General features: G+C 31.0%; 1 protein-coding gene across 1 annotated transcript in view; it reads right to left on the reverse strand.

Annotated features, from left to right (window-relative positions):
• LOC124365427 (neuropilin-1-like) overlaps nucleotides 1–12,418 on the reverse strand; it is a 28,534-nt gene extending 16,116 nt beyond the window's left edge. The window contains exon 1 of the mRNA XM_046821407.1: nucleotides 12,362–12,418. Within this exon, the coding sequence (XP_046677363.1) occupies nucleotides 12,362–12,418 (57 nt within the window). The remainder of the gene's footprint in view (nucleotides 1–12,361) is intronic.

Here is a 12,418-nt window from a genome sequence, read left to right on the forward strand (position 1 = left end):
ACAGATTGATGTATAACTATGGGGTGAGTTATTATTTCCTCTGAAACTTATCGTGATATTGAAATATTTGATGTTTGATGAAACGGTTTACACTCCGTCCAGAGGGCTGTAGTAACGATTTGTGTTTGAATCAAACCAAGCTTTCCCGCACGCAACAAGTTAATTCTTACGTAATTCAGTCAATCTATTACATACTTAATCTACATACATAATAAAAATTATGATTTAGTTATAATATAGAAAAACTGTATAGAAATAAAATAACTCATAATATTATTTTACAATTTACAAACTTTTTTGTTATGGTTTGGATCCAACCGAAGTGTGTAATAATGCGATTAATCGATCAGGAGCCTCGGATCTCTGGGCAGAATATAAGAAATTGGTATTAACCTTACTTTTTACAAATAAAAAATTGTATAGGCCTTATTGACCTCTTATTGACCTACTTGGTAGTGTGAAAACATTAACACAACGTTCTATTCTCTATCACGAGGACGTATAAATATTTTTCTGCATGATTCTAACTTGACTGCCATCGGTTATCTCGAGAATGAAATAAGCTAAAGATTAAATTTGGTATGCAACCTTAGCGTAGTCTGTTACGCGATACGTATGTGTTACGCGGCGGACTCCTATCTTGTTATTAGTGTGATCTCTTAAGCACTAACAATCACTTAAATCATCCTTCATTACGATAGTAAGGAGTCACTTACTCCAACCGCAGTTTGAGATAATTTTCACCAGCAGTGACTTTTAGGATTTCATATAGTATAAAATACATTTTACTGAAGAACTGATATTACTTACTATATGTTGTAATATGTTGCATTTATTAGGCAAACTGTTGGGCGAACTAGAAGCGTTACCACACAACGAGAACCTCAGAGACCGATCATTACAGCTGCAATCTTTGAAATATAAAACCTGCTGCAGAGAACAAAGCACTTTCTCATTTACAGATTTATATACCTTTCTGTGGGCGAACCTGTGGGAGTAAAAGTATTCTTGGAACATTTGCTTGTCAAGCTTTTTCGTAGTATTTATTACATATTAAAAATGACTGAACTAATTCAATTATTATTGGCTGAGCAAACTATATGTCACTCGAAGGGCTGGGAAAATTTAACTCTGCCTATCTGTATATCTTTCCGCACGATATCTCGAGAACAAAGTCACCTCAAGACTTTAAATTTTGCAAAAATCTCCATTTCTGTACAAAAATATATCGTCCGATGATATTACATGTGATTCTCCATGGTTACAAGCATTTTCCTAATAATTAAAGAGTATTTTTACATTGGTGTTATTGTTTATTACAGCAAAGAGGAAACTTCAGAATAAATTTATATATAAAAAACGAGTAACATCATAAGTCATTTAACATGCCATAAAGTAAAATATGTAACCTAACTATTCGAAAGATATCTGGAGAGAGAATTGGCTAGCTGAATTGTATTTCTCTTATGTGTGTCGAAGGGATGATTCCCTGGAACCATTTATCAAGGAACGTACAATTTAGAGCTCTTATATCTTCAAAGTTTTATGACTATTTTTTCCAGTGATATTTTGAGGGGCGGTAGAGAGTTTAAATTATTTCATAGCGTTATTAAAGTAATTGAAAGCCTTTGAAATATTGTATTAATTAGAATGCCACAGATATATTTCTCTTAATGTTAAAATAGGCTCTTTTTGTAAAATTCAGCCAGATTTTTAATTAATTTAACCAATATTTTCAATTTGTTTATAGTTATAGTCTTGGAAAAAGTTGAGTAAACCAGTAACAATAGTCTTCTTTTTTAACGTTTTCTGCAACCACTGTTGAGCGATTTTATCATGCGAGACAAATACTAAATGTGCCCCATATCTTTCAAACATTAAACATATGTACATAACATAAAAGATATGTTCTTCTTCAATTTGATATGAAAGGAAACTTATCCCTCATTCAGCTACAGTAAATAATGCCTTTTCACAATGCTCAAGGAAACAAAATTTATTACTCTACAATCTCAGTTTTGTTCATTCAATAATATCCAGAATAAGTTAATTGCTGTCAACTCGCCTATGCTGCTATCTAATATAAAATTTAGGAACTACTATTTGTCATTACCATGTGTATTACAAAGCACCAGCTGGTATTTACTCATACCATAAAATTTAAAGTGACATTGCGTGTCCGTGACCATATTAGTTGTCAACAACATTTACTATCTTTGAGTTAATACATTTTCTTTAAACAATTTTTTAAGCATTTGTGAGTGGTTTTGGAATTAAAATATGCCTAAATTTGATTCCTATAGCTAAGTAATACTGATATCAATTATCCGCGACTTCGCACCCAATTTCAAAAGCTTCAAACATGTACTAGCATTTCTGGTTCCAGTAAATTATATTTCCGACCCCAATGGTGAATTGTCCTGCTGCCAAGATAAAAAAATCTGTCACTAAGCGTAAATTTATGGCTATTTTAATTTTTATGTACTTAATATTTTTCTTCCATAGAAGATTTCGCCTTGTTTCCCGATCAAGAAGATATATATCATAGATCAGAGAAGCCTAATTAATTCTGTTATAAAACCAACCAAGATGGGTTTTATAACAGTGTTAAAATGTATAGTAAAAGTTACCTTGTAACTTTGTATTTTATATCTAACAATAAGCTAGCAATAACAATGACTCTATTTACGTGTTTGTTTCTTTTTAAACAGAAAAATATATTTAAAATTTGTTTTACAACATTTAGAGATGGAATTGGTACATTAGTTCATAAGCACAGTCTAGCAAACTTTCATCCAACATAGTTCTTGCCAACTACTTCAAAGGGAGTCTTAAAAGTTAAATTTTAACCATCTTATGTTTTAGGACATTTTCTAAGGTAGTTAAGTTCTTAACTGTCCGCTGAAATCTAAAAACTGCTTGAAAACTAATGATTACTCCTTAGAGAATTTACACACCTAAGTCAGGAATCACAACCACCATGTTGTTGAAGTTGACAAACAACATGGTGGTTGTGATTCCAGACTTAGGCGTGCCACAACGCTTTGTTATGATTTGTTTATTTTAACCTAGTTTGTAATTATGTATTAGGTTAGTTATTACCTGAAGAAGAGATCAGATTGCAGATCTCGAAACGTAGTGTTACTGATTTATAATTTCACTGAACGATTGCAAATGTCCGGAAAATCCTGTTTCCTATACAAACATATTGTTATACTATTTTGTAATTTTTTATTTATTCTTCCACATTTAAGAAATAAATAATCCTTAAATAAATTTAAATTTAGTAGACTAAATTAAAACTGTTTTCTCAATTGTATTTTAATAACAAAAAAAATTATTAATTATAATTTTTTCATGACATATTATTTGTTATAACAAATAATAATGGTAATAATTAACTTCATCGTGTTTCAATTTAATTACACAAATTCGAGCTACAATACTCACTACAAGAAGGGAGAACCCTAAACAAGAAGAGAGGTATTCTTTTGTTATTTATGGACGACAAGAAACATTGAAGAGTTAAAATGACAGTTTTAACGAAGTTTACGTGATGCAACCCAAAGGTGGAGTGGTGAGAGAGGGTGGGGGGAGGAAAGAGGGTTGTTTATACATCATTTGTCGTTGCTAATTTTCACACGACCCACGCGCGGGAAAAATGACTGAAAAGCCAAGCGTTATTGGAAACATGATGAGCGTACCTGTTTTCTGTTGTTTTACAAAATAATGGGAGACATTTTCTTTTAACTTTTAAACTTTATACTGTATGTATAAATTATGTAAAACTGTTCTACAAAGGGATTAGCATGATTATTGAATATTTCGTCTGACATTTCGTCAGAAGCGGTGATGGATCCTAGCCCAGGTTATTCAGATATTAATAATAAATAAAAACTCCCCCTTGGTTGACGGAATAAAACAATATACTTTATTTTACGATTATACAATTTTAAATTACTTTAAAATTTATATATTATAAATTTAGAACGGGAGAGAGAGCTATGTCACGCGAACTTAACGCGTTCAAAACCCCGGCTCGACCGCTCTGAGAACAATGGATTTCACCTTCCGCTCTTGGGGCATTCCCCCCAGAGTGGCGTGACTCAGCAACTGTCTCAGCAGATTCAGCACATTCCTGCATGTTTACTGCTGCTTAACTGTGCATGTGCTCTACACATGGACAGTTTTCAGGCTTACTGGTGACAGACCTAAACTTACAATTCATATGTGCTATATTAAATTATACGTCATCTCCTCCTGCATTGTATTTACCTAATACGACTGACTGCATTATATTTATTATTCGTTATTACAATTAAATAATTAAATTTTATTTTGAAAAATTATATATTTTTGATAATTTATTATTTTTAATTGTCTGATTGAGACTGTATAAGATGTTACCGGTTTTACCTTACAACTATATTTTGGGGGTCGTCACAGCATGGAGTATAGTCTCCCCTTCTTACTTTGGCTGGAAGTGGCTGGAACAGAGCTAACCTCCCCTTCTTCCAGGGTGACATGGTGAAATACTGCCCGTTCCTTATCCATTCTCAAGGAATCTTGACATGAGGCTGCCCCTACACCTACCTTATACTTACTGATTATCCTGTCACTCCGGAAGCAGTGCAAAGGACCTTTGAGACCTAAGTGCAATGAGATGTTTCCTCAGGATCTTGATCTAAGTGAGCAAATATTACAGAGATGCTTCAGGATATCTCGTACCGAAAGTAAGGGGCCTAAGGTGTCTCTTTTGGACCCCATGAGTACCGAGCCTTGTACAAAGGGATTGTAGGCATTGAATATCAGTGTGAAGGCGGAATTTTAGCAAGTACCTAAGTGAACAAATATATATATATATATATATATATATATATACATTAAATTGTATAAATGGCAATTGCCTTATATAAAAAAAAAAATATATATATATATATTACTTTGATTACTGTACCTTCAATAATTACGAAAACAATATTTAATTTACCTCAAACTGTGAAATGTGCTTTAGGGTACCTAGTATTAAAGTACTATTAAAGCCATACACCTAATTCCTTTACAACCCACTTCCTAAATGTTCATTGAGGATTCTCATGATCAATGAAAACACAAATCATTGGAGATACAACTCTGCTACTATTTTTGGTTCGTCGCACTTTGTGAATGGTAAAAGCACTAGCAATGCCATTATGGTAATGAACTCTAAACAATTTAAGCCACATGTGTTTGTAGTGATAGATGTTGCTGTCCAGTAAAGGGTTGTTTGATCCATAGCCAAACCCTAAACTAGCAGTATTTGTTATCCGTTCTACGTGTCAGCAGTATTTCCCTTTTGATTGCTAGTGACATATCTACTTTTAACAAAGCTTATCACCTTTTTTAGCTGATGAACCATGACCACTTAATGAGTAAAATTTTTAAACTCACACAATCAGCCTTCACACCTTCAGTCACTAACCCAGCATTAATTTTTACTGAAGAACTATATACTTAGTATATATTTCTTTCACACCCTTTCTCTCATTCTCTCTACCCTTATCATAAAAGATTGAGTCTGCATTATTATTTCTTATGATATTGATCGGTTCGGATTTAATTTTTCTCACTTAAATTCTCTGCTAATCAACAGTTAAGGAACATTTTTGGATTCAAATACTAGTAAATGATCACACAATTTTAATGTATTAGCTTTACCTGTATTGCTTGTCTTTAATAGTGTATCAGAGACCTTACCGTATCTTAAATGCAAACAAATCAGAGTTAAATAGAATATGTAACATCCCAACTATTTAAACAAAAGTGTATATAGCACTCAATTTAAAAAAAAATATATTTATTTAATCAACCTGTACACAAATTCTTATACCTATGTATTTTTGTGCGTCTCGATTTTTACGGTTTTATGAAAAATATTAACTGATCACTGTGCTATCCTATTAAGTCCTCGATTCTCATTTTAAATTTACTTGATTTTGAGTTATATCTACTATGCCACATTATAAACTACTATATAATGAATTTCCAAGGTAATTGCGTCTACATTCAGTAATTGTTCAATGACGTAAATGAGGTAAGATATATTTACCCTAAAACAAACATGATTTACGTCGCCTAAAGTTTTATTGTACAACTAGTACTTACCTGCGGCTTTTGCTCGTTTTTTCCTATTGAAAAACAGATACACCATTGGAATGTCCTTTATGAATTACTCAAAAATTCCTGAAAGTAATTGATGTTCACTGTAAGATATTCCAATCTCCTGATCAATTGAAGAATGACTATGATGTAAGCTTAAAGAATATTGTTTAACGGCCCCAAAGTCAACGAGTGGAACATTTTTTAATTACAAATGAAATACACTGATTTCTCGACAAAATTCTATAATATTTGTATAAGTACCTCCAACAAGTTTGTAAACGTTTAAAAATTCCACTTTAATATTTAAAATAGAGTGAACGAGTACAAAGTGCGTCGTTATAATCATAGTGTAAGCATATATAATGTAATATATTAGAATCCTATAATAATTTTGAATCGGAAGTAGACATGTTTACTGTACGTAATATTTCAGTGTTATTTGTTAAGAGGTACAACAGCAAAACAAAATTGTCACTTGCTTTTATATCAGATTTAGACTGTGATGAAACATTTCTTATTCGAATCAATTATACTTTACACGCCACAGTGAAGTTTTCCTTGTCGCCGCGAACAAAAGAAAAATATATAAATACTCTGCCTGAGAAGCCTAATTCAGTAAAAAGTGTTTCTTTACAACCCTTATAATCTCCTTCTGGTCCAAGTTAGTCCAGAGTAGCTATTATGTCCAAGCTATTAGCGTTTGTGTTGTTAACCCAATCAAGAAAATATATACACTCGTTTGTTCTAAAAGTCTACTTCGATCAAAAAGTTACTACTTCTGGCCATAGAAATCTTCTTTTGGTGTAGTAATGGCGTTTTTATTAATGTTCCTATTAAGAAAATATATAAAACTTTAGTCTGAAAAATCTACTTTAGTAAAAAAAAAAAAGACGGCTACATCTGGTTACAGTTATTGACTTCCGGTATAAGGGTATAAGATTTTTTTTGCGTGTAATACAGTTTGCATAGTTGTCCTGATCACGAACATATATGCATAGATACGTCTAAAAAAGTCGTTTTTGTCAAGTTTTTTAATGTAATATATTCTCATCAAAAACAATCTACTGGCGATCTACGGTATTCCGATGCTGTATTAGAGTTTGTCCTAATAAAGGAAGTGGGTTAAAAAGTATACTTAAGAAAAAAAGTAATTACTTTCAGTCTTTGAAATGTTTCCGATGCTCTTATAGCGTTTGTATTGTTGCTTCGATTAAGAAAATGTATAATACGTTGGTCTAAAAAATCTATTTTGGTCGCAAAATTACTAGTTTTGGCCATTTGGATCTGCTTTCGTCTACGATATATTTAGTGCCCTAGAAGTGGTTGCATTGTTTTTCTTACCAAAAATATACACCTATACGTAGGTCTGGAATTTATTTTTTGGTCCTTCCATTTTTACTAATTTACTTCCTGTATTAGTTATTTTACTCTCAATCTGAAGGTCTACATGCAGCGGTTAACTTATTGTCCCGATCAAGAAAATATACACATAGTTTGATCTGAAAAATCTAGTTCGGTCAAAAGGCGACCACTTCCGGCCATTGTAATTTAATTCCGGGCTAAGGTATTTACGGTAGCAGCAGACTGTTAAGGGTATTATAAAATGTGTGTGAAATTTCAACATTATAGGATAGTCAGAAGTTGAAAAGCCAAATGCATTTCTTATAAGAGTAAACCTATTCCAGCTCCTATCTGTCATTAATCTTCACATAAAAATCTTTACTTTGTCTGTTCAGAAGATGAGGTGCATCTGTTTCAAAACTTGCTTGTCATCGGGATTTTGTAAAATAAAAACATATTTCTTCTAAGGATTTTAACCTTATATCAATCTTCATGGGTGTTTTATGTTCATTAAATGTTATTATTTCCTATGTAAGTCATAAAAACTAGTGTGTCAAACTATATGTCAGCATTACCTTGGTCCATCTGTCTTGCTTTTTTACCTTGGTGAGTTCGCTGTAGTTAGTTACACAATACAGGCAGGTGACTAGGTACCTTCTGTTGCTGTTGCATGTTGCAAGACAAACTAATATAATCTAAGGCTAATCTTACTACAAACACTGGTGTTTTTGTGAGCATTAGTTACGTGTGTGACTAATATTATATTTCAAGGATGTATAAAAGTTAGAAGAAAAAATATTTCTTCTAGAGGCTGTAACCCTATTTTAACCCCAATGTTTGTTTGATTTTATATCATAGAAATGACACACATACATCTGAAACTAAATCAGCTGTTATGGACACAGGAATGTTTTTTCTGGCCGGGAGGAATGTTTTCATCTGCATAAAGATTTATTCCTTCTACTCCATAATAACATGGACTTTTTTAAATATTTTACCTTCCATTTATTATTTTCATTGGAGAAACGTCATTTTGTTTCCTCGAAATTTCATCAACTATTAAACAAAACTTTATAGACTTAAAGTTTTTCCTATATGTGCCTCAATTACGTATTATTGGTTATGCTCACAACTATTAGAAAATTTAAAATTAAGTGTAGCAAATGCGCTTTAAAAATGTCTAAGACTGCATATGCTTAACAACATAAAAAATACTAAATGGAAACTTCAAAGTTAATATTACAAAAAGAAAGACAAAATATTGTGTAAAATATTAATAAACTAATAAAAAAATCACTTTCATTTAATTACCGACGGTTTTCAATGTGTAAAATATAATGTATATATATATTATATATATATATATATAGTACCAAAAAAATATATATATAAAATAGTACAAAATATATATATATATATATATATATATATATAAGTTTGTATGTATAATGTAAAATAATATGGATTTCAATTACTTCGTTAAAACTGTTTTCTGAATTGTATTTTCATAACAATAAAATTATTAATTTTAATTTTAAGTTTTACATAATATATTATTGTTATAACAAATAATAATGGTAATAACTAAATTCATCATGTTTCAATTTATTTACACGAATTCGAGCTGCAGCATTCACTAGAGAACTCTAAACAAGAAGGGAGGTATTCTTTTGTTATTTATTGGCGACAAGAAACATTAAAGAGGTAAAATGACAGTTTTAACGAAGTTTACGTGATGCAACCCAAAGGTGGAGTGGTGAGAGAGGGTGGGGGGAGGAAAGAGGGTTGTTTAGACATCATTTGTCGTTGCTAATTGTCACACGACCCACGCGCGGGAAAAATGAGTGAAAAGTCAAGCGTTATTGGAAACATGATGAGCGTACCTGTTTTCTGTTGTTTTGCAAAATAATGGGAGAAATTTTGTTTTAACTTTTTAACTTTATACTGTATGTATAAGTTATGTAAAACTGTTCTACAAAGGGATTAGCATGATTATTTAATATTTCGTCTGAAATTGTTTGCTAAACAAAACAATATTTTAAAGAGGCCATAAAGGAGCGCTAGTGTTTTCCGAATTAATATACAATATTCAAATGCAAACTGATCTTGGCAATGTGATTGATGTTTGTGAATATTCCAAATTATACATTTAATAATTGGCATTTTATATACTCTTCATTTGGGTTTAGAAAATCTTGCCAATGCGCTCGTATTAAAATGGTATTTATTAATTTAATGAGAGTGGGTAAATATTATACAACAAAAGGCATAAACCTTGCCCTGAATTTTGCACTATATAGAGTAAGCAGCTACACACCAAACACTTAGAATAACCTAGGTAACTGCAATAAATCTCAGCAGCTATAAAGTCACCTCTTTTGCTTTTAATGTTTTGATGTTACTTAGTTTTCCCTAGACACATACAAATTTGTAGCCTTCATACAAATTGAATCTTTGATCTATTGTAGGCTAGAAAACTCATCTTCTCGGCATAAAAACACAAGGCATTTGAATAAAAGGGGAAACCATACATTATTTATAATTAAAATGTTATATTTCTACTTATAACTAATAAATAATACAAATCCTCTATAAGTATAACAGTTATAGAAATGTTTAAAGTTGTAAATTATTTTTGCTACACTTAAAGATTTTGACGGTCCTTAACTTATATGTTTTGGTAAATTTTACAAATTTTGTGCAAATGGAGTATTTTTGTTTGTTGATTAAAAGAAAAAACAGTACATGTTTTCCACAAAACTCTTATGTTTTTCAAAAAATTTGAAGTCCATAATTTAGAATAAAGGTCCCTAATAATAAACATGGGTTTGAGATATTTATAGAATCCTTAAGGCCTAAACCCATTGGCCTCTAAAGTTTGGAAAATCCCATATTGGTCTCTAAATTTCCATTGTGGTTAACAAATACTAGTATTATTACATAATAAGTTAAAAGAGCCTGTTGAATGTAACCAACAATCCTTTGTAATCATTTTTGTATAACACCACAACCATATTTATATGTTCTGTTAATTTAACCACTATATTCAATTTGTTTACATTTACAGTCTTGAAATCATAGTTTAAACTTGATAATTAACAACACATTATTACTTCAGCAATATCTGTAACCGCTGTAGAGTACAGAGTAAGAAAATATCCAGAAAATAAAATTAAAATATTTAGTTTTAGCCGTAAATTTTAATAATTATTATTTATGCAGAGCTTGATCAGTACTCTTAACGCAGGCATAAAAAAGTTACTAAGTAACTTTAACTATAAATTTAAATTTTGTTATAAAACTCATGTTAGTAATCATTTTTCAAAAGTATACTTCTCAGACTTGCGTATGTATATATATTCATGATTGGGGAGGCAAAGAAAAATCATTTGTAGTACAAAATATACAAGGACCGAAGTAAATTACATTTTTTTTAAATATAAGGAATGATTTTAGACCATATAATTTTTATCGTGGCAATAAGGCAAACTCAAAATTGGCGTCGGAAAAAATAATTCACTCAAACCAGAAGTTCTCATACCAATGCAAAACCTTGGTATAGAATGTAATTTTTTTGCTACTTTAAAATCTGTTCACAATTTTTAGTCAGAAATAATATTTATTTCATTTATGAGACAATGTACTTTACCTTTATTTTAATTTTTAAGAACTGTTAGCTATAATTATACTGTCCTCGCTGTAGAGTCTCAGTCACAAGCATCTCGAGTTACCATGCCAGTAATTTACGTTTGAAACCTGATTCTGGCAATGCTATTTCCGTTCCCTGTTAAATAATCACTAGAGCCTTGTCTCCAGTAATGTAAAAAAACTCTCTCCTCACACAATGTAATGTAAATTATATACATGACAAATACTTTTGGAATAAAAGACATATAGGTAACCCAATTCTAAACTTAAATTCTCTTGTGTTGAAATATTTACTATACGACTTAAATTTTCTTTTAGGTGTAAAACATAATACTACCTTATGTCAATGTTTTCTCAGACTCTTTATTATATGTGTTATAAATTCTATACTATTGCTGGTTTAAAAAAAATAGTAAACATTTTTTAAATCGTATAGTTAAATGTTGGTTCTGTTCTCATGAAATTAATTTATTAGCTATATGTGAAATAATTAATAATCTATAGTAGCGAAGCTGAATGGGTTACGTCCATTCTACGTTTGAATTCTCTTGTGTTGAAAAATTTACTACAAGTCTCAAATTTGGATGGGTGTAAATAATAATAATCTACCTTATGGCAATGTTTTCTCAGACTCTGTTATTGTATGGGTTATAAATTCTACTATTGCTGGTGTTTAAAAAATTGAGAAAAATGTTTCATATTACGCAGTTTTAAATTGTCTATTTAAATTTATGTTGGTTCTGTCCTCATGAAATTCATTTATTAGCTATGTGAAATAATGAATAATCTACAGCAGCGAAGCTGAATGGGTTACATCCAATCTACGTTTGAATTCTCTTGTGTTGAAAAATTTACTACACGACTCAAATTTGGATGGGTGTAAACAATAATAATCTACCTTATGGCAATGTTTTCTCAGACTCTGTTATTGTATTGTAGGGGTATAAATTCTACTATTGCTGGTGTTTAAAAAATTATCAAAATGTTTCATATTCTGCAGTTTTAAATCGTAAATTTAATTTTATGTTGGTTCTGTTCTCATGAAATTCATTTATTAGCTATATGTGAAATAGGAATAACGTACAATATTGGAGACAGTAGCTACTCAAATTCGGTAAATAATTTCTCAGAGTGTTTGGAATGATTGTTTAGTAATTTTAAGCCCTTTTGAATGGTTAATTAATACTGAAGAAATGTTAACAGTACCAAACATACGAAATAACACACTCACCAAGGATAGTAAGGGGCTGGCTCTGGCAAGGACGGCCAGAAGGATCGGCAGTAACAT

The sequence above is a fragment of the Homalodisca vitripennis genome, chromosome 6 (assembly GCF_021130785.1).
Source record: "Homalodisca vitripennis isolate AUS2020 chromosome 6, UT_GWSS_2.1, whole genome shotgun sequence".
NCBI classification, from domain to species: domain Eukaryota; kingdom Metazoa; phylum Arthropoda; class Insecta; order Hemiptera; family Cicadellidae; genus Homalodisca; species Homalodisca vitripennis.